At 38.4% G+C, this 20,669-nt stretch overlaps 2 protein-coding genes across 2 annotated transcripts in view; one reads left to right on the forward strand and one right to left on the reverse strand.

Moving 5' to 3' along the window:
• The window catches only part of SGPP2 (sphingosine-1-phosphate phosphatase 2), a 45,745-nt gene extending 38,154 nt beyond the window's left edge, over nucleotides 1-7,591 (forward strand). The window contains exons 4-5 of the mRNA XM_060767896.2: nucleotides 585-674; nucleotides 4,605-7,591. Of these exons, the coding sequence (XP_060623879.2) occupies nucleotides 585-674; nucleotides 4,605-5,147 (633 nt within the window). The 3' untranslated portion in view covers nucleotides 5,148-7,591. The remainder of the gene's footprint in view (nucleotides 1-584; nucleotides 675-4,604) is intronic.
• Nucleotides 7,592-8,833: 1,242 nt separating this feature from the next.
• Nucleotides 8,834-20,669, reverse strand: part of FARSB (phenylalanyl-tRNA synthetase subunit beta) — a 38,630-nt gene continuing 26,794 nt past the window's right edge. Inside the window, exon 17 of the mRNA XM_060767895.2 lies at nucleotides 8,834-9,832. Within this exon, the coding sequence (XP_060623878.2) occupies nucleotides 9,681-9,832 (152 nt within the window). The 3' untranslated portion in view covers nucleotides 8,834-9,680. The remainder of the gene's footprint in view (nucleotides 9,833-20,669) is intronic.

Here is a 20,669-nt window from a genome sequence, read left to right on the forward strand (position 1 = left end):
TTTTCATCTTGACTACATTTCTTAAAAATAAGCCGAACACACAAATCTATAAAAAGAGTGTTGGAAAAACTCCAGTCACCACTATTATTCTTTCTCTCTACTTCAACTTTGATCAGTGTGGGTCTTTACATTCAATTGGTTGGATCCAGATGAACTCATATTTAGAAATCAGTGGACTTGGGTTAATTATGACTCCTGTACGTCTTGCTGATTTCAGTCAGTTTGCTCCTAGTATAAGTGTGGATACATAGAGGCACAGAATCATAAAGCTGAAAGAGACCACATGGGCCATCCAATCCAACTACCTGCCATGCATCCTAGTGTATCTTATTTTTGCATTGCTGACATCTTCCCAATGCTAAAGCCTGCATTTTTCATCCTCTCCAAATAAATTATTTTAAGAACAACATTAATTCATTCCAGGTTGAATTGAAATGATTATTCTGATTTCTAGAATTTCTAATCTCTCAGAATAGTTATGATGCTGAGTTCTAGTTATAGCTGGTCTGTTGGTGTTTATGTAATTGTGTAAAGCATGTGATTACCAGTAATCTTTACCAGTAAACATACTTTTATGTTCACAGTTTCCCTTGATGCTGGGACTGATGGGGGCCTTTTTCTTTTCAACTCTGGTATGCCTCAGCAGAATTTACACAGGAATGCACACCGTGCTGGTAAGGTGATTTCCCGTTAGATGGATGCACTCGCTACTTATATTGCCACTATATTGCTGTTCTGGGCTTGAAGCATACATATAACCAATATAGATAATATATTAGCACTAAAAAATCTCAACCTATTCCATGTAATCTGTACCAGATCCTTGTGTAGCCAGATCATAGCATTGTGGGAACTGTGGAGCCTGTGGGTCACATGCAATCCTTTGGGGAACCCAATGCAGTCCTTGGGGCCACCCCCAACCTTATATGTTCATTTTGTGTGTATGATCTGTCTGTTTAAGAAAGATAGAAGTCATTCCAAGGGTATGTCTGCATTCCAGCAGTATCAGTAACAACAGATACTGCTTTAATTCTTATGGATCTGGCCTAAAGGACCCTGGGATTTGTACCTTTGAAACTTAGAATTCTCTACTCCAGTTACACCCTGCTATTTCAGTACTGGAGCTCCCTGACAAAACAAAACAAAGGCTTGCTTAAGTTGAAATTCACTCCCCGGGGAAATTAGGTCATCAACATCCCTCCTCTCCTTCAGAAGGAAGCTGAAAACATGGATATGGGACCAGGCTTTTGGGTAATCTGGCAGACTGACAAGGTAATGACAACCAGAATTTGGAAAGGACTATGGTAATGCTGAATGGACTTACGGATTTTAGAACTCGGTGAACGTTGGCCACTAGATTGGCTTTTTAGTTGTTATTATATTAATTGAATGTTTTAGTTATTGTGGTTATTGCTGTCATGTATTTTACCTGATGAATTGTTGGCATCGAATTGTGCTGGTTATAAACCGCCCTGAGTCCCCCTTAGGGTTGAGAAGGGCAAGGTAGAAGTGCCCGAAATAAATAAATAAACAATGGTTAAAAGGGAGAATATTACTAGTCGTGTCTTAACCAGTGATCCCAAATCAGTCAGTACTTTATTTATTTATTTATTTATGTATCATATCAGGAGTGAACCAAGGGTACAGTTGTAATGTATTTTCTTAAAAAAAACACAATGTTTAAAAACTTGGCATTATAGTAAATGTCCTTTGACCAGTAGCTGGCAACTTGGAGTGCCTCTGATGTTGCTGTAAGAAGGAACTCCTTTGTGCATGTGGCAGGGCTCAGACTGTGGTTTGCTCTTCTCCACGCTCACATGTCGTAGACTCCACTTTGTGGCCCCATTTCTTAAGGTTGGCTCTACATCTTGTGGTGTCAGAACACAGTCTGTTCAGTGCCTTCCAAGTCACCCAGTTTTTTGTGTGCCCAGGGTGGAGTTTCTCATTTGGTGTCAGCCATGGATTGAGGTTTTGGGTTTTAGCCTGCCATTTCTGGACTCTCGCTTGCTGAGGTGCTCCTGTGAGTATCTCTGTAGATCTTAGAAAACTATTTCTTGATTTAAGGTGTTGGTGTGCTGGCTGATATCTGAACAGGGGATGGGCCAGAGATGTCACTACTTTGGCCCTTTCCCAGCGGATGTCAGGTGATGCAATACCGGCTAAACAGTGTAATTTCTCCAGTGGTATAGGGTGGAGACATCCTGTGATAATGTGACATGTCTCATTAAGAGCCACATCCACTGTTTTAGCATGGTGAAATGTGTTCCACACTGGTCATGCGGAGTAGCAAAGCACAAGGACAGATGTCTTCACTGTGTCTGGTTATGATCCCCAGGTTGTGCCAGTCAGCTTTTGTATGATATTTTTTATAGCATCCACTTTTTGCTTGATCTTCAAGCAGTGCTTCGTGTAGGTCAGAGCACAGTCCAGGATAACTCCCAGGTATTTGGGTGTGCTGCAATGCTCCAGTGGGATTCTTTCCTAGGTACCCAATGACAATATACGACTTTTCTATATTCAGACTGACTTGGTCATGGTGATTTTCTAAATAGCGAGAATGTATGAAAAGACTTAGAGCTTTCTGTGGACAAGTATCTTCCACTACCTGGTTCCTTCCAGATGCACTGGGCTTTCAGTTCCATTCATCTCCAGCCTAATAAATACTTGGTGGCTGGGGAAATTTACACTATAGTTTACATATAGCTCTGTCTGCAAGGGTTTGGACATCATTGGGTACTTTCCAAAAATGTTTGTCAGTGCTTAGTGTAGTTGGAGTGGCAGAATGAAACACTGAAGATCTTTTGCTTTTCTTCATAAACCAGTCTGACAGAACTGGTTTTGAGCTGCTCCCCAATTATCCAGACTCCAGCTATTAAAATTTCATTCTCCTTTGCCTGAATTGAACTAGGGAGAGGCAAAACCTCCACCCTTTCTCTTGTCTTTATGGTGGTTTCCACCTTAATCCTTTCATGACTTCCTCATTGTGCAAAGCGAATGAAGAAAAATGTAATCCTCTCTAGAGAAATGATGAAACTAAGATGCAAGATTATGGGTGGGCAAAAGTTTGTATTAACAGAGAAATGTTTGAACTTGTTTTAAATGTTTACTTGAAACTCTTTGCTTTCACGAGTTAGTCATCCCCTGTTTGCTAGGTGGAAGGAATATTGATAGTTTTCTTTGTCCTTCAGGATCCAAAATCACCGAAGGAAGAGTTGTGTGTGTATATGTGATATACAAATATATACAGTACATCATAAATAGTGTCTTCATTCTCTAGTAAAAATAAAGGTTTCCCCCTGACATTAAGTCTAGTCGTGTCCGACTTTGGGGGTTGGTGCTCATCTCCATTTCTAAGCTGAAGAGCCGGCATTGTCGGTAGACATCTCCAAGGTAATGTGGCTGGCATGGAGCGCTATTACCTTCCCGCCAGAGCAGTACCTACTGATCTGTTCACATCTTCATTCTCTAAACATACAAATAGAAGGGTACAGGTTGAGCTTCCCATATCCAAAAGCCAAAATACTCCAAAATTGTCCACATGGGTGCCTGAGTTTTTTGCTGTCTGATGATTCAGTGGATACAAACACTGTTTCACATACAGAATTATTAAAATATTGTATATAAAATTACCTTTAGGTTATGTGTATAAGGTGGATATGAAGCATAAAGGGATTTTCTGTTTAGACTTGTGTCTCAGCTCCATGATATCTCATTATATATATGCAGGTATAGAAGAATTTGGAAAAAAAAACCCACAGTGCTTCTGATCCCAAGCATTTCAGATAAGGGACGCTCAATTTGTATTCACTCCCTTTACAAAATCCTCTTCCCATCAATTCCAAAGTTTGAAAGAGAGCACAAAGGGGAAGTATTTTAGCTCTCCATTTTGTCAAAGGTGTGGCTGAAATCTAGAGTACATACGTGATTTGCAAACTGTTGTGGCTGCTGCGATGAAGTAATGTGCATGTCTGTTTCAGACATGAGAAGTCAAATGGCTTTTCCAAAATTTCTACTAAGCTGTTTTTATGATATGTGTGAATGCTGGACTTCATCTTTCAATCTATCAGTAGCCTCTTTTAAATAATTAGGATGATGTATACTAAAGGCACCAGATCCCATTTGATCGGGGGGGGGGGGGGGACAGTGTCTTCTCTGATTAGGACTTAAATAGGAGATAGCTAGTGAATACCAAGTGCTATTTCAGAGGAAGGAATTGGCTAAACCACCCTCTGAGGATTACTTGCCTATGAAAACCCGACAAAATTCATGGGTCACAGTAAGTCAACAGACAACTTGAGAGTACACTCACATACATTTTAAATATACAATTCATTATAATAATTAAATTGAAGGGATTGGGAAAATTTTGTTTGTATAATACTCCATTTAACAAGGGATGATACATGTAATAATACTAAATGAAATTCATTTGATTCAAGTGTGAGTGGTGACTGTACTTCCATTTGTATTACTCAGAAATGCATTTTAAAACAGTAGAGATTTTTCTGCCTTCGCTCCTGTGCCAGTTGTCCACTTGTGTTGTAGCACATGTGAAAACATATTACGTATCTAATATCTTTTTCTTATCTCTTGTATCTTTCCAGGATGTGATGGTTGGCAGTCTGGTCTCAGTGCTATTAACTGTTCTTGTGTATCCTGTTTGGGACATCATTGATCACCTGATGGTAACCAGCCCCTTGTGCCCTGTCTTCTGCATTGTTGTGCCCCTCTTCTTGTGCTACAACTATCCTAAACTAGACTACTACAGCCCTACTAGAGCAGACACCACCACAATTCTGGGAGCTGGAGCTGGAGCTGTTATAGGATTCTGGATAAACCACCAATACATCTCAAATTCTTTGACTGAAGCTGTTTCACACAGTGTTCCTTTTTTCACCAATGAGATGCTCCTGACAGCACTTGCACAGTTTTTGGTGGGGATAGGTGTGGTGCTGGTCACACGGCAGATCATTAAAAATGTGGCTCTGAAGTCATTGTGTTTGTGGTATGAAGTGTCTATGGATGATTGTGGAGCTAAGCAGCAAGTAAACATAGAAGTGCCTTACAAATATATAACATATTCTTCCATTGGCCTGAGTGCTACAGTGCTTGTACCACTACTGCATAGATTTTTAGGTTTATATTGAATGCTGTGCATTTTATTAAGGAAATAGTTCAGATCATGGAATGCAATAACAAAAAGTGTATAAGGAAAAATACAGATTTCAACAGAGAAGTGTGCAGCCTTTTTGTATAGCTCTAAAGCAGTGGTTCCCAACCTATGGTCTGTGGACAACCAGTAGTCCGCAAGAACGAAAATATGATCCACGGCCTTACCATTACTATACCGTTGCCTTGAAATCACACAGCAAAGAGAGTGACTGGTCTTGCAAAACCCTCTTATACTACAGAGGCAACGGAGATGCCAGGAGGGGAGAGGCTGACTACCCATGAAAGATTATAGCTACCACATCAGCTCTAGATTATTGAATATGGTTTTCTGTGGGTGAGCAGATGGCGATTACTGGGTGACACATGCTATTTATCAGAAACTAGAGCTGATGTGGTCTATCCAATGCAAGTTTCTGAATTAGCACCCCAAATAACCAAACCAAATCTAAAGTTGACCAAAAATTGATTTGTGACCCTTTTGGTACTAATGTTGGAGTGTGGTCCCTGGTCAAAAAAAGGTTGGGAACCACAGCTCTAAAGCTTAGGAAATTCTAGACATCAGAAGGGCCATTTTTGATGGTCTACCATTCTGTGTGGAGATCATTAGTAGCCTCTGCCTTCCTTCTCAGCTCTTGTGGTTTGATAAGCCTCCTAAACATAGGAATCAAACTTTTCACCTTGTAGTATTAGGTGAGGTGTTAAAGTAGAGCTGGCTTTAACTACCATTCCACATGAGCTTAAGTTCTTCCCCTTTACCAGTTGAACTCTGGTTGTACCAGGGCCAGTCTTGTTTGTTGTTGGTTGAATACAGCAGGCATATAGTCCAGCTGTTCTCCAAGAATTTGCTATGGTTGGTAGGTGTGGTTGGTAGGAAGGCATGCATGGGACCCACTTTACAATATCACAAGTCCAGAAACAGACCCTATCTCCAGTGACAACAGAGCAGTATTCCTTCATAGAGTCCAAGGGCACTCTGTAGGGGAACATATTGATATAAGTAGTGGTATTATTTGTGTGGCAAAGAGATATTAACAGTTGCACCTATATTCAACAAGAGGCTTCTTTGACATTGCCATGTAATGGCGCCTAATGCCCATTGTGCAATGGTACCTACATGGGTGAGTGTTTGGCATCATGCACCAAGCTGTATCAGTGAATTTGGGGTGCTCTGCCAGGTACCATTATGCATCTTCACAATTCACTGTGACAGAGTTTGGGCCTCTGCAACTTAGTTACTGGTGCACTGTTGACTGCAATATTGAATCTTGGCTGAAAATGTCTGTGGAGTAGTTATGGCTGAAAGCCCAATTATTAAGCAACTACTGTATTTCTTCAGTTGTAAAAAGCCATAGATTTCAGTACCTCCACCATCAACTAAAATATGTACATAAGACACAGCTTTAATTCTAAAATGCATCCCATTTTGGAAATGTTTTTATATATAAAAGTACAATTTTGAATTGAGGAAATACAGTATATTATTAAAATGTAACTCCCTCAGCTCTAAAACTATTTAAAATGCTAGTCACTTTGAGTCTCCTTGAGAGAGAAAGCAGGTTACAAATATAATATAAAATAAAGTAAAAAACTGGGAGGTTAAAGCCAAAGTCACTTCTGGTCATTTCAAGAACACATTTTTGGCTGATTTTTTTTGGGCCAAAGTACAATAGTACAGGGAAACCTGCAAGAAGCGTGGCACTGGCCACAGTCTCAGGGATATCCAGCAAAGAGGGCTATCAGTTCTAACTTCTCGGTATGTTAAAATCCTTTCCAACTTGGCAGCTGTAGTTGTGCTAATGAGTGATGTCATGCCTGGCTTGTCTGAAGGTGACATTTTTGTATAGCAGGAGTTTATATTGTTTTTCCAAGATGAGCCAGCATCTTGGCTTGAGTCTTGTACAAAGTAGGCTTTTGAATCAAATTGCTGATCTGGGCTTGGATTCTCTCGGACAAAGCATTCTACCACTTTTAGCTTTAATATATTCTATCAACAGATCTAACATAATTCAGCTGCTTGACAGTTCTTGAACTCAGTGTTGGAAGAAGTTCTTCATACATAGACAAAATATTTAGCTTCTAATGTTTTGCTGTGGTAGTTTTCAGGCACTGGTATCACAAAGTAAGGTACATCTCCTTTAAATCACTCAGACTGTTAAAAATTGTGATTTATGGGTGACTGAGAAATGAAGCACAACGACAAATGCAACTATGCTATAGATTCCAAGTTTTTGTTTGCCCGTGAGTGCTAGATCTTTGTGTCCTTATCATGAATCATTTCTGAGCAAACTGATTATTTCCTTTGCAGATGAACAAGAACTCAGAAACCATGATAGCCTTTTTTTCTTTCTTTTGGATAGCTTTTTTTTTTTAGAAAGCTCTGTATTTAAGCTTCAGAATATGTTGTCAACTAAAGTTTAAATAGAAAAGGGAACCGTTATTCTAAGTATATTGCTAAATTGCTACAAGGTTGCAGCTTTTCATAGATTCTTCCTATAAGGAAGTAAACCTAACACAAAGAGCATTTTAAATCAAATGCTCTTTCAGCATTATGAATTAGCTCGTCTCTCAATATTGATGCAACTTTAAGAACATCCCCTCAAAACCAAATCCCTATATCCCATGGCTGCTTAAGAAGGGAGAAACTTCAGTATTACACTAGGTTGTAGTTTTAATAGACCCTAAATGAATTTATATTCTCTAACTTTTTTAATATCCACCATGGTTTGGATAAGGCATGTGCTTTGTAATGAATGGGTTGCATGAAGGACATAATTCCTGAAGCCCATGAAGTTCTCATGTCAAAACAGAAAATCCTCAGGGAAGAAGTAGACAATACAAGGAAAGCAAACAATATGGTCCATTTGTGCCGTTGTTGCATGGGTACTGGAGGAAGAAGGCTGGTGGATAGGAAATGCACACAGTCCTCATCCTATTTCTGCCTCTCCTTCCCAATCAGTACCAAGATGGCAGGAGGTGACATATGCATGGAAGGCATTAAGAAGTCCCTCCCATCTGCCACCCAGTCTTTTCTTGTAATTTCATCTTAGAAAGTGTTTGCACACAAATTATGTTGGGTCCAGTCTCAGGAAAATATACTGTAAATAGATTTCTTAACTGTCTGTAAGACTTTGGATCTGGGTTTACCTTTAACTTTTGTTATTTGCAAAACTGTTTTCACACAATGCACCAATCTCATTGTTTCATGCACATTCATGCAAGTTCACAGTTATAAACAACCACTTGAAAAAACTTCTATTTTTGTATCATTTAACTTTAAGTTGTGAAATATGTAAAGTGTATTCTACCTCTAGCATTATTTAAATTTTAATATTTGCAAAACTGTTTATTAAAGCTTATTTTGTCATCTGTCTCTGTGTGTATATTTATTGTTGTGAGTCAAATGCTGCTTTCTCTAATCATATTTTCATGCAAATTATGTTAATGCAGAGACTGGAATCAGCATTTCATAATCAGTTGTGTGTCATATCTCAACTCAGCACAAATCGCTTGAAAACAAAGAATAAGATTAGCCTTCAGCACTGGAGTCTTGTGCTTTTACTTTGGAGTAGGCAAAGTATGTCCCTCCAGATGCTCCACATGGTGTGTATGTAAACAGCTTCGCAAATGCTAAAAACAACACAAGCACAATTCCATGACTCCATTCTCATTGTTGAGTGCGGATTTAATTTGCATTAGGGTATACTTCAACTCAGTCTCAATACAACAGGGCAAATTGTATACATCAACTATGATGGTGCATCTTGAGAACAGCTTGTCAGATAATGTACTTACAATATCTATAAATATAATTTAGTAGCAGAAAATTTATTCCAATGTTTGCATATGTTTAATTCTTTTCTTTTAACTTTACATCTTTATTTACCTCCTCTGAAAGAGACTAGCATTATGTGTGTTATTAAAAGTCCCAACATATATGCAAGTACTGGGGCTTTTCAATTTGTTTTTTAATGGTTCTGCAGCAAAAGGCTTCTTCCAGCAAGTCTAGATACTGATGATTTCACCACATTCCCCATTGGTGCATAGCTCCAGACATAAATACAGGCCCTTATTACTTTTATTTTGCTCCCTTATTTTGCAATAAAAATGGCTGACATGCAGCTGTACATACTGTAGGAAGTGACTAACAAAATTGCTCTAGTTTGGAAGGAATATATCTCTACCCTGACCTCTTCCAACCACTGAAGAGTTTATAGAAACCTGAGATAGGGAAAACTCATTTCTGTTAACATTTGACTTTTTTTTAACAATACATCTCCTAAATCATGCAGTAAGAAAGAGATTGCAATTCCATTTAGACAACTGCTAAAACACCGAGTTTCTAGTTTGATGGTTGTTCATATTTTGTTACTGAAGCCAGCTTCATTGCACCCAAGAAACATTTTTATCAAAGACCAAGAGAAGATTGATCCAATCCATTTAAAGGTAGGGATGAATATTTGATGTAGCAAGTGGTTACTGTGAATGCAAAATGATGTTGCTGTCAGGTTTCACAGGAAAGGTTCGATTGTAATTTCAAGAGCAGAGCAGGGCATGGTGAGCTCAAATTTGGTGATAACATCTGGGTGAAGGACTCCTAGGTTCCCAATACTCTGCCCTTTGGCAAAGATTTCAGCACAACGGCCAGGGAAAAATGCAGAGCCTGAAAGAAAAGAGAGGGGGAATATAATGACTGTGCCTTAGAGAAAACACAAGATCAAGAACACATGTTATTGTGTTATATCATTTTTGGCTGAAACAATTTAAACGGGTTCTCATTTTGTAGCATTAGCAGAATGGGACTTTGATAACTCTTTTGTTGGCATATAAAATAAATATGCTCAGGTTTTGCCTGGAGCCCAAACTCTGGGTAGATAAGGAACAGACATTACAATACAGCAGTGATACACTGCAGCTGCTGCATATATCATAAAGCAAAACTATGCTTTCTGGATTGATGATGATTAGAACAATAAAGCTTCTGGTTGTCAGGCAGCTAATTCTTTGACGGAGAGAATCAGACAAAAGTTTTAGCCCACTGCAGCTGAAATGCTCCTTTTTGCACTAATACCCCAGTTGTCATTAAATACTCTCATTTTTCCCATTCAAATTGTCTGAAACGATAACAAGACTAGTAGTTAAGCTATGCTTATTTTGATAATGACAAAGTCACCACACTGGAACTTTCCCATGTAAATCTGATATAGCTGAATTTTCATATAAGCACAGGTCCAACACTCGGAGTGAGGGTGATTCTTGAGAAAACTATGCCATATGCTAATGCTTCATATGTAGGCCCCCACCCCCAAATATATGATTGCTTCCGCAGGAGTCTACCATATACCATGCAGCTGTGGACAAGTATACCACCAAACTCAGTGCCCAAACACGAATCAAGGAACATGAAAGGCACTGCAAACTACTTCAACCAGAGAAGTCAGCCATAGCAGAGCACCTGATGAACCAACCTGAACATAGTATATTATTTGAAAACACAGAAATGCTGGACCATTCTAACAGCCATTCTAACAGCTGCCATGTCAGACTACCCTGTTCCCCCTTCTTCTCCCTCACCCATATTGTGATTTTAGTAGTTATATTTATATTTTTAATGTACCAAACATGCCAGGTTTGTCTGGAAATGTGACACTATTTCCTGTGCTGGTCAATGACCGAAATAAATATTTTGATTTGATTTGACTACACAGAGAAGCCATTGAAATCCATAAGCATGTGGACAATTTCAACAGAAAGGAGGAAACAATGAAAATGAACAAAATCTGGCTACCAGTATTAAAAACTCTAAAATCGTAACACTCAAACACAGGTAAACTCCAGAGAGGAAACAATCAGGGACAGCTAATCACCTCTCAACAAAAGATTCCCCAAGGCACTAACAAGCCACACACACACAAAAAATCACTGCCAGGCCATCAAATGTTAATCAAGGTGGCCAATTGAAACAGTCACACCTAGCTCCAGCAAACAAGAGTTCTTTCTCCCACCCTGGACATTTCACAGATATATAAACCCAATTGTCCTAGTTTCAGATTAAGCAGGTTTCTATTTTTGCTCAATTATAATTCCCTTCATCCACAAGCATAGGTCATGTTTGGGGCTGATGGGAGATAAACTCACCCAAATATGTAGATTTCAGATTCCCCTGGATGAGGTCCCTGGAAACAAAAGGTGTGGACTACTTCATGACTCTCTAAATGTATTCATATATTTAATCCTAGTCAGGATTCTATTTAAACTCACCTTTGCTCACTAGCATATGGAGAGGAGGAGGATTAGACAATGAGAGATAACTACTGGACCTCTGGTTGAAAATCATTTTGTATTCAGGCTCTACTAATCCCAGTTATCACTGGCCACAAAACCACACAGGTCACAAAATTAACTCACAATGTTGTGAACAATAGTTGGCTTCTGTGAATTGTTTTGTGTTCATATAATTTTTGTTTGATTACGTTTGCTTTAATCTATTGATGTTAGGTGCTCAATGTTGTTTTTATAGGGAGGGTTTTTTGGGGGCTATGACAGTTAATACTTATTTTATGGAGGCATTGAACGTTTGCAGCTGTATGTTGGAACCCGCCCAGAGTCCCCCTGGGGAAATAGGGTGGATTATAAATAAAGTTCATTATTATCATTATTTTACTGACACAAACACAGTATGTCACAGCAAACAAGATATATATGCTGTATCTCATATCACAAAATCACAAGTCGAACACTTCCTAAGCATCTAGGACTGTGTGATGTATTTTCAAATGATGCGCACAGATTCAAGTAAGGGGGCCTTTTGCAGTTGACAGATTGTGATTTGGTCAATGTTTATTGTTTCCAAATGCTGGCTGATATCTGTTGTTGTTGTTGTTGTTGTTGATAATAATAATAATAATAATAATAATAATAATAATCTACTTCATTACAGTTCAGAGACATTCTAAGCTTCTCCATCACTTACCTCCTCGTATTGTCGAAGGCTTTCATGGCCGGAATCACTCAGTTCTTGTGGGTTTTTTCGGGCTATATGGCCATGTTCTAGAGGCATTTCTCCTGACGTTTCGCCTGCATCTATGGCAAGCATCCTCAGAGGGTCTGGTTGCAATTAGTACAATGGGTTTATATATCTGTGGAATGGTTGGGGTGGGGCAAGGAGCTCTTCCCTGCTGCAGTTAGGTGTGAATGTTAGCTAATCACCTTCATTAGCATTTGAAGGCCTGCCTGAGTCTGGGAAAATCTGTTGCTGGGAGTTGTTAATCTGTGCCTGGTTTCTTCCTCTCTGATGTTTAGCTGTTAAAATTTTAGAGTTTTTTAAAACTGGTAGCCAGATTTTGTTCATTTTCATGGTCTCTTCCTTTCTGTTGAAATTGTCCATAGCAGAGCACCTGATGAACCAGCCTGGACACAGCATATTATTTGAGAACACAGAAATGCTGGACCACACCAACAACCACCATGTCAGACTACACAGAGAAGCCATTGAAATCCACAAGCATGTGGACAATTTCAACAGAAAGGAAGAGACCATGAAAATGAACAAAATCTGGCTACCAGTTTTAAAAAACTCTAAAATTTTAACAGCTAAACATCAGAGAGGAAGAAACCAGGCACAGATTAACAACTCCCAGCAACAGATTTTCCCAGACTCAGGCAGGCCTTCAAATGCTAATGAAGGTGATTAGCTAACATTCACACCTAACTGCAGCAGGGAAGAGCTCCTTGCCCCACCCCAACCATTCCACAGATATATAAACCCATTGTACTAATTGCAACCAGACCCTCTGAGGATGCTTGCCATAGATGCAGGCGAAACGTCAGGAGAAATGCCTCTAGAACATGGCCATATAGCCCGAAAAAACCCACAAGAACTGACTTACCTCCTCAGTTGCAAGGTATGCCTGTCCCAAAACAAAGGGGTTAGCATAGCCAACCACTCATATATTTTTTATAAAGGACCCAACTGTTTGTTGGTTTAACAAGAGCCATACTATAGCTCATATCGATTCATTTTCAGACTACTTGCTTTAGGAACAACACAAAGTCACGTACAGCCTCAGCTATTTAAAAAAACATCTCTGCATCAGATAATCTTCAATAAAAATTCATAAAGAGCAGGGCTGCTGAAGTCATTGGTTTCAGACACAGCTGAATTAATGCAAAAAAGTCCAAGTTACATGCTTTAAAAAGCTATTAGCAAAAGCCTCCATGACATATCCCAAAGTGGCTCAGAAATTATCTCACAGGAGCTGGAAACGATATCTTAACTACATAGTTCTGGAAACACCATACTTCAAGAAACTGTGTTACAGCAACATGTGTCCATTTCACTCCAATTTCGGGAAACTGCTACAGGAGAGACTTCTATTGAAAATCAAACCCAACTCTTAGCCTCATCTCAAATATTGGCATTGCCAGAATCCTACTGTGTGAAGCCAGATTTGTAAAAGGAATGAGAGAAGGATATAGAAAGACAGCTGGAAACATACTACCCCAAATCTTTTCTGTAAAAGGAAGACAGGGAGCTCCTTTTCAAAAACATTTCCTATCAGGGTTTAGCTACAGAAACCAAATAAATAAATAAAATAAAATAAGAGTATCCTACAAAATCATCCTGGACTTCTACCACTTCAGAAAAAGGAACCTGAATATATACTGTGCCAGTCTATCCTATGTCAAAAATCTCAGAAAAGATAGCTTTTCTGAGTTCTGGGCTATCTCTTCCTCCATGAGGCAAAAGGTACACACACATCACGATCACTTGATTGCGAGTGTCTTTCCTGAAGAAAATTGCTACAGCTTGACACAACTAAACAACAAAAGGTAGAAAGTGTCTTAAGCAAATATATGGAATTCACTCCTGAACATTATTTATACAGTCACCCATCAACTCATTCTCTTGGCAACTTACAAAGAAAGAAAATAAAATAAGTACACATAATATAGCTTCCAAGGTGAGAAGGGGAGGCTATAAATCCAATAAATAAATAAGTAAAATATAGCACAGCTTGGATCAAAACCAGAGTGGCCATATCTACATTATTAATTCATTGGAGGCCAGGTATCATTCATCTCATATGGATTTCATTTTCAAATACAAACATGAAACTGCCTTGCATGGAGGGGAGAACATAGGTTCAATGGCAGCTCACTCACCTACTGACAACAAGCCTTAGTTCTTCCCAGGATATCTATAACAGCATTGAGAAGTACCTTAATATACTAGGAGAAAGCCACATTTTCTCAACTGGTGAAGTTTCAAACTACTCACTAACACACTTAATCAATTGGATATACTATTACACAAGCTAACAAAATCAAACTTTTTGTAATAATCAGAAATGAAAGTAGCACAGTTTTAATCTGTTTTTATGCTGATTTTAAATATGGTATGTCTTTATTTTTTCCATCATGTCAACTTTTTAAAATATGACAACTGGTACAGTACAGTGGACTACTGCAGTGGAAGTCTACACATTTCACATCATATTTGTGTAACACAAGCCAAGAAGTATTTTTCATTGGATACAATTTTTGGTCATTCTGATAAAAATGTTTTGAGCTGAATTCAGATGTGTGTTTATTTTTTCTCTATCACGTGTAGTTTTTGCGATGATGCTAATAGAATAATTAATGCATTTACGCACCGGTAACAATTAGATTCTATTGCTATCTGTATGTAAATGCATTAATTATTTGATTAATTATTCAAAAATTGATTGGATATTGGTGACAATGACAAGTCAATGTTGACCCATAAAAATACAGACTGAACAAAGGGTCTGAATACCTTAAAGGTGTCAGGTGTAGCCTAACCTTGGAAGTTGAACAGGGTGAGCCTGGAAGTCTCTCACTTGAATGAGAGACTTCCAACAAACCTCAGGAACTGTGGCTTATTTCAAGGGAAGACCCAGGCAATACTACCTCTGCATATTCATTGCCTAAGAGACTACTAGGAAATCCATGGCCACGAGTCTACAGGCAGCATGAAATCACATATGTATGCACACACACCTGAACACAATCAATGGTCAGTATGCAAGTATCGGATTTCACTTAGCAATATATCCTGTTTAAACCACCCCTTCAAAAACAGAATAGTTGGTTTCCATCTGTGAAACACACAAAAGCGAAAGGGACTTGAAGATCTGTTCCTTGCCTTGGGCAAAACATTCAAGTTCTTTATTCAGGACAAAAAGGGAAATTCGTTCTTTTAGCGTATGAATACATGAATGCACCCCATAAACATGTGCAAATATCTCTTAAATTCAAGAATGTTATAAAGTACAGTGGGACTTCCATATCCACAGATTGAACCATCCATGTCTTGAAAATATTACAGATTTTTTTAAAAAAAAATAACACAAAAATCAAACACTGATTTTGCCATTTTATATAAGGGACATCATTTCACTGCACCATTATATATAATGGGATTTAATTCCTTGGGGGGGGGGGGGGAGAGGGTAGAATCAAATTCCAGTGGACACCAAGGGCCCACTGTGTACCAAGAAGTTTTTCAACCAATGGCTCTGTTTTCTGGTGTCCCTATACTAGTTACATCCAATACTATAATGTGATTTGTAGGCAAGCATCTAGAACCGGTGAGTAATATTTCTCTGTAAGCTACACAAAGAGCACTGATTATTGGTCAGTATGAAAAATAGTGGTGGGAAAGGTGCAGTTCTCTAAACGTTGGACTGCAACTCCCTTTAACCATGTAAGGGATGCTCAGAGCAATGGTCTAACGTCTGGACTGTCTCAATTTGCCCAGTGGTAATAAAATGAGAAAATAAAATAGTACTAATATTAAAAATCAAATTAATAATATTTGATATGAAAATCAAATTAAAAGTTACGTAGAAACTATATATACTGTAAATAAGTTACTACATGGTCATGGCTTTGGAACTTTCAGAATATACACAGAAAAGAAGACTATGCAGGAAGTATATAATTTCCATATAGTAGAACTAAGAAATGTGAGAACATGAAGTTGTGTATAACAACTTCAAGAAAATGCACGTGTATGGGAACAAAAGTTCTGGAATGATTCTTGTGGAAAGGACTGTACATGGAAGTAAGAAACAAAAATAAATTTGTAATAAGAATGGGATTCCTAAATGCTTTGAGGTTCAAAGGATTCAGTTATTACAGCTTTTAAACTATGCCCCTAAGAACCAATAATTTTCCTTGTGTTGAGACTGCTGGAGTGCTTTGATTACTCAGACCATAACTCTTTGGTCACTAATCCAAAGAAGTACCTGGTCTTTAGCATATTTTCTGGCTAATTGACCTTCAAAGGGTTTACTGAATTCTCTCTGTGCTTAGCTTTCAGGCACCTCATAGGACTTCTTTTCTCTGTTCGGTTTCCTTCCCTTCTTCCCAAGTTTGGAAGAAAAAGATTAAAGGAATCATAGATGATCACAGAGGAAGAGGAAGCTTTAGAGATCGTAACACTTCAATTCCAGTACATTGAAAATAAATAAATGCATATATACAGGAGATCAATACTTATGTAACAGAACAAAGTTCCAAGTCATACTTTCCACGTTTTGTTGTTGTTGCTCAACTCTGAATTGTAGTGGCCACCTCATGGGCTTTCTTTGCAAAATTGGTTTTTTGATGAGGTTTACCATTGCCTTCCTCTAAGACTAAGAGAATGTAGCTTGTCTAAGATCACCCAGTAGTTTTCTATGACTGTGTGGAGTTTCAAACCCTGGTCTTCAAATCATAGTCCAATACACAGACCACTGCACTACACTGACTACCTGAACATAAACTGTAACAAACCAACCTACAAACACTGAGTTAAATATGATGCAAAGTTTAAATAGTCATAGTCATAGGAGGCAATCTAGGCAGTCTATCCAACAACATTTATCACATGGTTTTCCAGTGTGGATAAAGAAATCTTCCATGGCGGATCCATCCCCGTAATGCAGTGAATACTAATGTATGCATAAAAACTTTCTAATATATGATATGAGAAGGTAATAAACAATATGCCATGTATGTTCTAACAAATATTTCACTAAATATATGCAATGTTCTGCACTTTTCTTGAACATGCATGTAAATAGCATTCATTTCTCCAGTGAACAAAACAAAGCTTTTGCTAGTTGTTCTGAATTATAGGTAATATTGTCCTTGATTATATATGACTTTTCACACCCAAACCAAAAACAATTTACCTCAAACAAGAACTAGTTACACACTGTTCCCTACAAAAAGAAAGTGGGGAGGATGTGGACAGAAAATTGAAGGTTTTCCCATTACAAACAAACAAGTAATGTGATCTAGGTAAAGACCTTATGCTGGAAATGAAACAGTTAATAGCCTCTGAAGGTCTTACTACAGGTAAGCCTAATCCTCCAGTTCAACAGCAGCCTGACATCCCCTTTTTGAACATCAAACAGAAAAACTCCTTATTGTATCTATAAATCAGTGGGACAGGTGTGATAGTCTGCACAGGTATGCAGATACAAGATGAAAAAGAACAATTACTTAGTTAACCCATTCTGGAATCTTTTCAAGTAGAAAATAAACATATTCATTTTATAACTTCTACTGTATCAAAAAAAAAAAAGAGACAGGTCAATGTTTACATCATCCTACCATCTATTTTTCTCCAAAGTATTTTCATGTAAAAACTCATTTATTTTATTACCAATGGAGTAAATAACAGTTATAAGCTTTGGAAACCTGAAACTATCAACCCAACAATGAGAACCTTCTTTCTGTCCTCTTCCCATACAGAATTTCATACATTCTTTTCCCCTGCTGAGTGAATTCTACACTAGAATTCATCTTTCAATGTCATATTCGCTATCATCTGCCAGGAATGCCTTTCTGCACTTGTAAGAAAAAGAAGGAAAGGACAACCATCTAACATCCAATATGTCAATATATTAAAACCAGCAGGAAAGTGTTTTAGTCTAATACTATTCTTAGGATGGCCATGTTGGGATCTTGGGATAAAGAAACACAAAAGAGATTCGCCTATGTGAAATTACTGAATTGCAATTCATCCAGAGGTTCAGTTCTGTTCATTCAGATTTTAAAAGAGACAAGTGTTAAGACAATAATTGTAGCATTTGTGGAAAAAATCAATCACCTTTTCATATGAAGGATCATTTTGCATGCAGAACATGGAAGCTTGAATGGAACTGCCAGTTACAATTTTCTGTTATTTGCCCATGTATCAAATAATTGAGGATCTAACCCAATATTGCTGAAATAATGTCTACAAACATCCAAAGTGATGATTTTATACTTAAATATTTAGCTAGAATTCTTTATTGCCATATATGGTCATGTGTAAGTCTACGAAAGGCTTTTTGGCTAAAATAATAGATTTTGATATGACTCCTGGATAAGTCGCCAGTCATTCCTTGGGGAGGGGGGAGCACCAGTGCCACCTCAGGAACCAGCTGCCCCTGGTTGCCTCTACCACCATTTTCCTGCCCGGGCATTCAAAAAGGCCAGACGTGGTGCCACAGTTCAGAAAGTAGAGAAGGTTGTTGCTTGTTTTAGGTTATCCAAGGAAAAGCTAAGCGATATTGAAGATGGGGGTGATTCTTTTCTTGATAAGAGTTAAGGTTCAGTACTTACACTGACCCATAGATAAATGGACCCAAGAGTTTTTGATCGATTTCTGACTAGATTTCTAGATAGACAGATATAAAATTCTACTGCCCTTTGGGTCTTCAAATCACAAGATGGAAGCAGTTACAATCAATTAATAACCTCATTGCTGATCAGGGTAAGAGAAAAGACTATAGTAATGCATGGGGAACTAACTATCACTATTTCTGTTGCTTGTGCCTTCAAGTCACTTCCTACTTTTGGTGACTCTATGGCAGTGGTTCTCAACTTGTGGGTCCACAGGTGTTTTGGCCTTCAACTCCCAGAAATTCTAACAGCTGGTAAACTGGCTGAGATTTCTGGGAATTGTAGGCCAAAACACCTGGGAACCCACAGGTTGAGAACCACTGCTCTAAGGTAACACTATCATAAGATATTCTTGGGAAGATTGACTCAGAAGGGGTCTGTCCTTGCCTTCCTCTGAAGCTAAGAGTGTGTGACTTCTCCAAGGTCTCCCAGTAGTTTCCATGGCCACATAGGGATTTCAGTATTGGTTTCCCAGAGTCCAAATCTAACTCAAAATTCTACACCACACTGGCTGTACTCTCCCTACATGTTAGCTAAGCCAGGGACGGAGAATGTATGACTTAGTGTGGCTAAACTGCAGCTGCCATTTGCCAGCAAGGTGAGGGATGATGGGAGTTGCAGTAGAACAACATCTGGAGACCCACATGTTACCTATCCCTGACGTAAACACTTGGCCTCATGTCAGCTTGAACCTGGGTCACCAGCTTGCAGTTGCTCCTGCATATCAAGTTACTATAAAACGTAGAAAGTTCAACAGTTCATTCGTCAGGCTTTAAGGCATATTAGATATTTGTACAAAGGATTTTTTCCTTTTCAAGAAAGCTCAGAAAACTAACTAACTTAGTTTGCATAATGCCTGACTGAAACAGCCTGCAATGCATTTGTAACGCAAAAGCCATTATAAACTCTGGAGGAGAGTGTGACAAATCAAATACAAATGTTTCAGCTTGGATTGGTCTTTTGGAGGGAACTTATTACTGCAGCATGATTTTTATTTTGTTTTCACTTCTCACACACGTTATCAGTCCTCAACACACCAAAATGCCAAGAAGAAATGGCAAGATGCAGCAATTCCTTTCCTGTCAACCTTTGAATTTGTAATCTGAGATGTACTGTAGGCCTGGCAATCATTTAGCCATCATGTTGGGTCACCATAAGACCTTGTGGGAAATGCATTTCCTATTTAGAAACAAGAAAAACTGAGGATGAATCCTACGTGTCTGATCTGAAAAATGCACAGCAAATGGCAGAGAACCAGTTACTGGCTTTGCCCATGAATTTAGCAGCATGCCAGGAAAACTGACACAAATAAAACTAATTAATGGATCAAATGGAGAAGTTACTGCATTGTGAAATGTCTGAAGTGGCACTCACAATGGTTGCTTCTGTTTTTAAGATCTGGGACCTGCCTCAATGGGTCTGACCAGCTCATTGTCCCAAATGACATTGAGATTCTCATTACATTACAGCAAAGTTAATCTTGCACTCCTGAGAGTTGTTTTTCATTTATGGTAATACAAACATGCAGCACATTTTCCAGCTGATGTAATGACTGTCTGATTGCCAGCCAAAGCCTAAATGAAAAGCTGTCACTATAGTTTACTGTCATTGGTGTTCTCTACACAGCGCCACACCTTCAATTAAATAAATGGAAACTAGAAATAGAGAAGAGTAAAACATTATCTAGCAGGAACACTTATGGAGGAGCTCAATACATAGAGAAGTAAGGTTCAAGATTTTAAACAGGGGGCACTTTTTCTCAAATTGCTGACTTCCAAGCATATCTACATTATTTGTGCAATATATAAAACATGGAA

This window comes from Anolis sagrei, chromosome 3 (genome assembly GCF_037176765.1).
Source record: "Anolis sagrei isolate rAnoSag1 chromosome 3, rAnoSag1.mat, whole genome shotgun sequence".
Lineage (NCBI taxonomy): Eukaryota > Metazoa > Chordata > Lepidosauria > Squamata > Dactyloidae > Anolis > Anolis sagrei.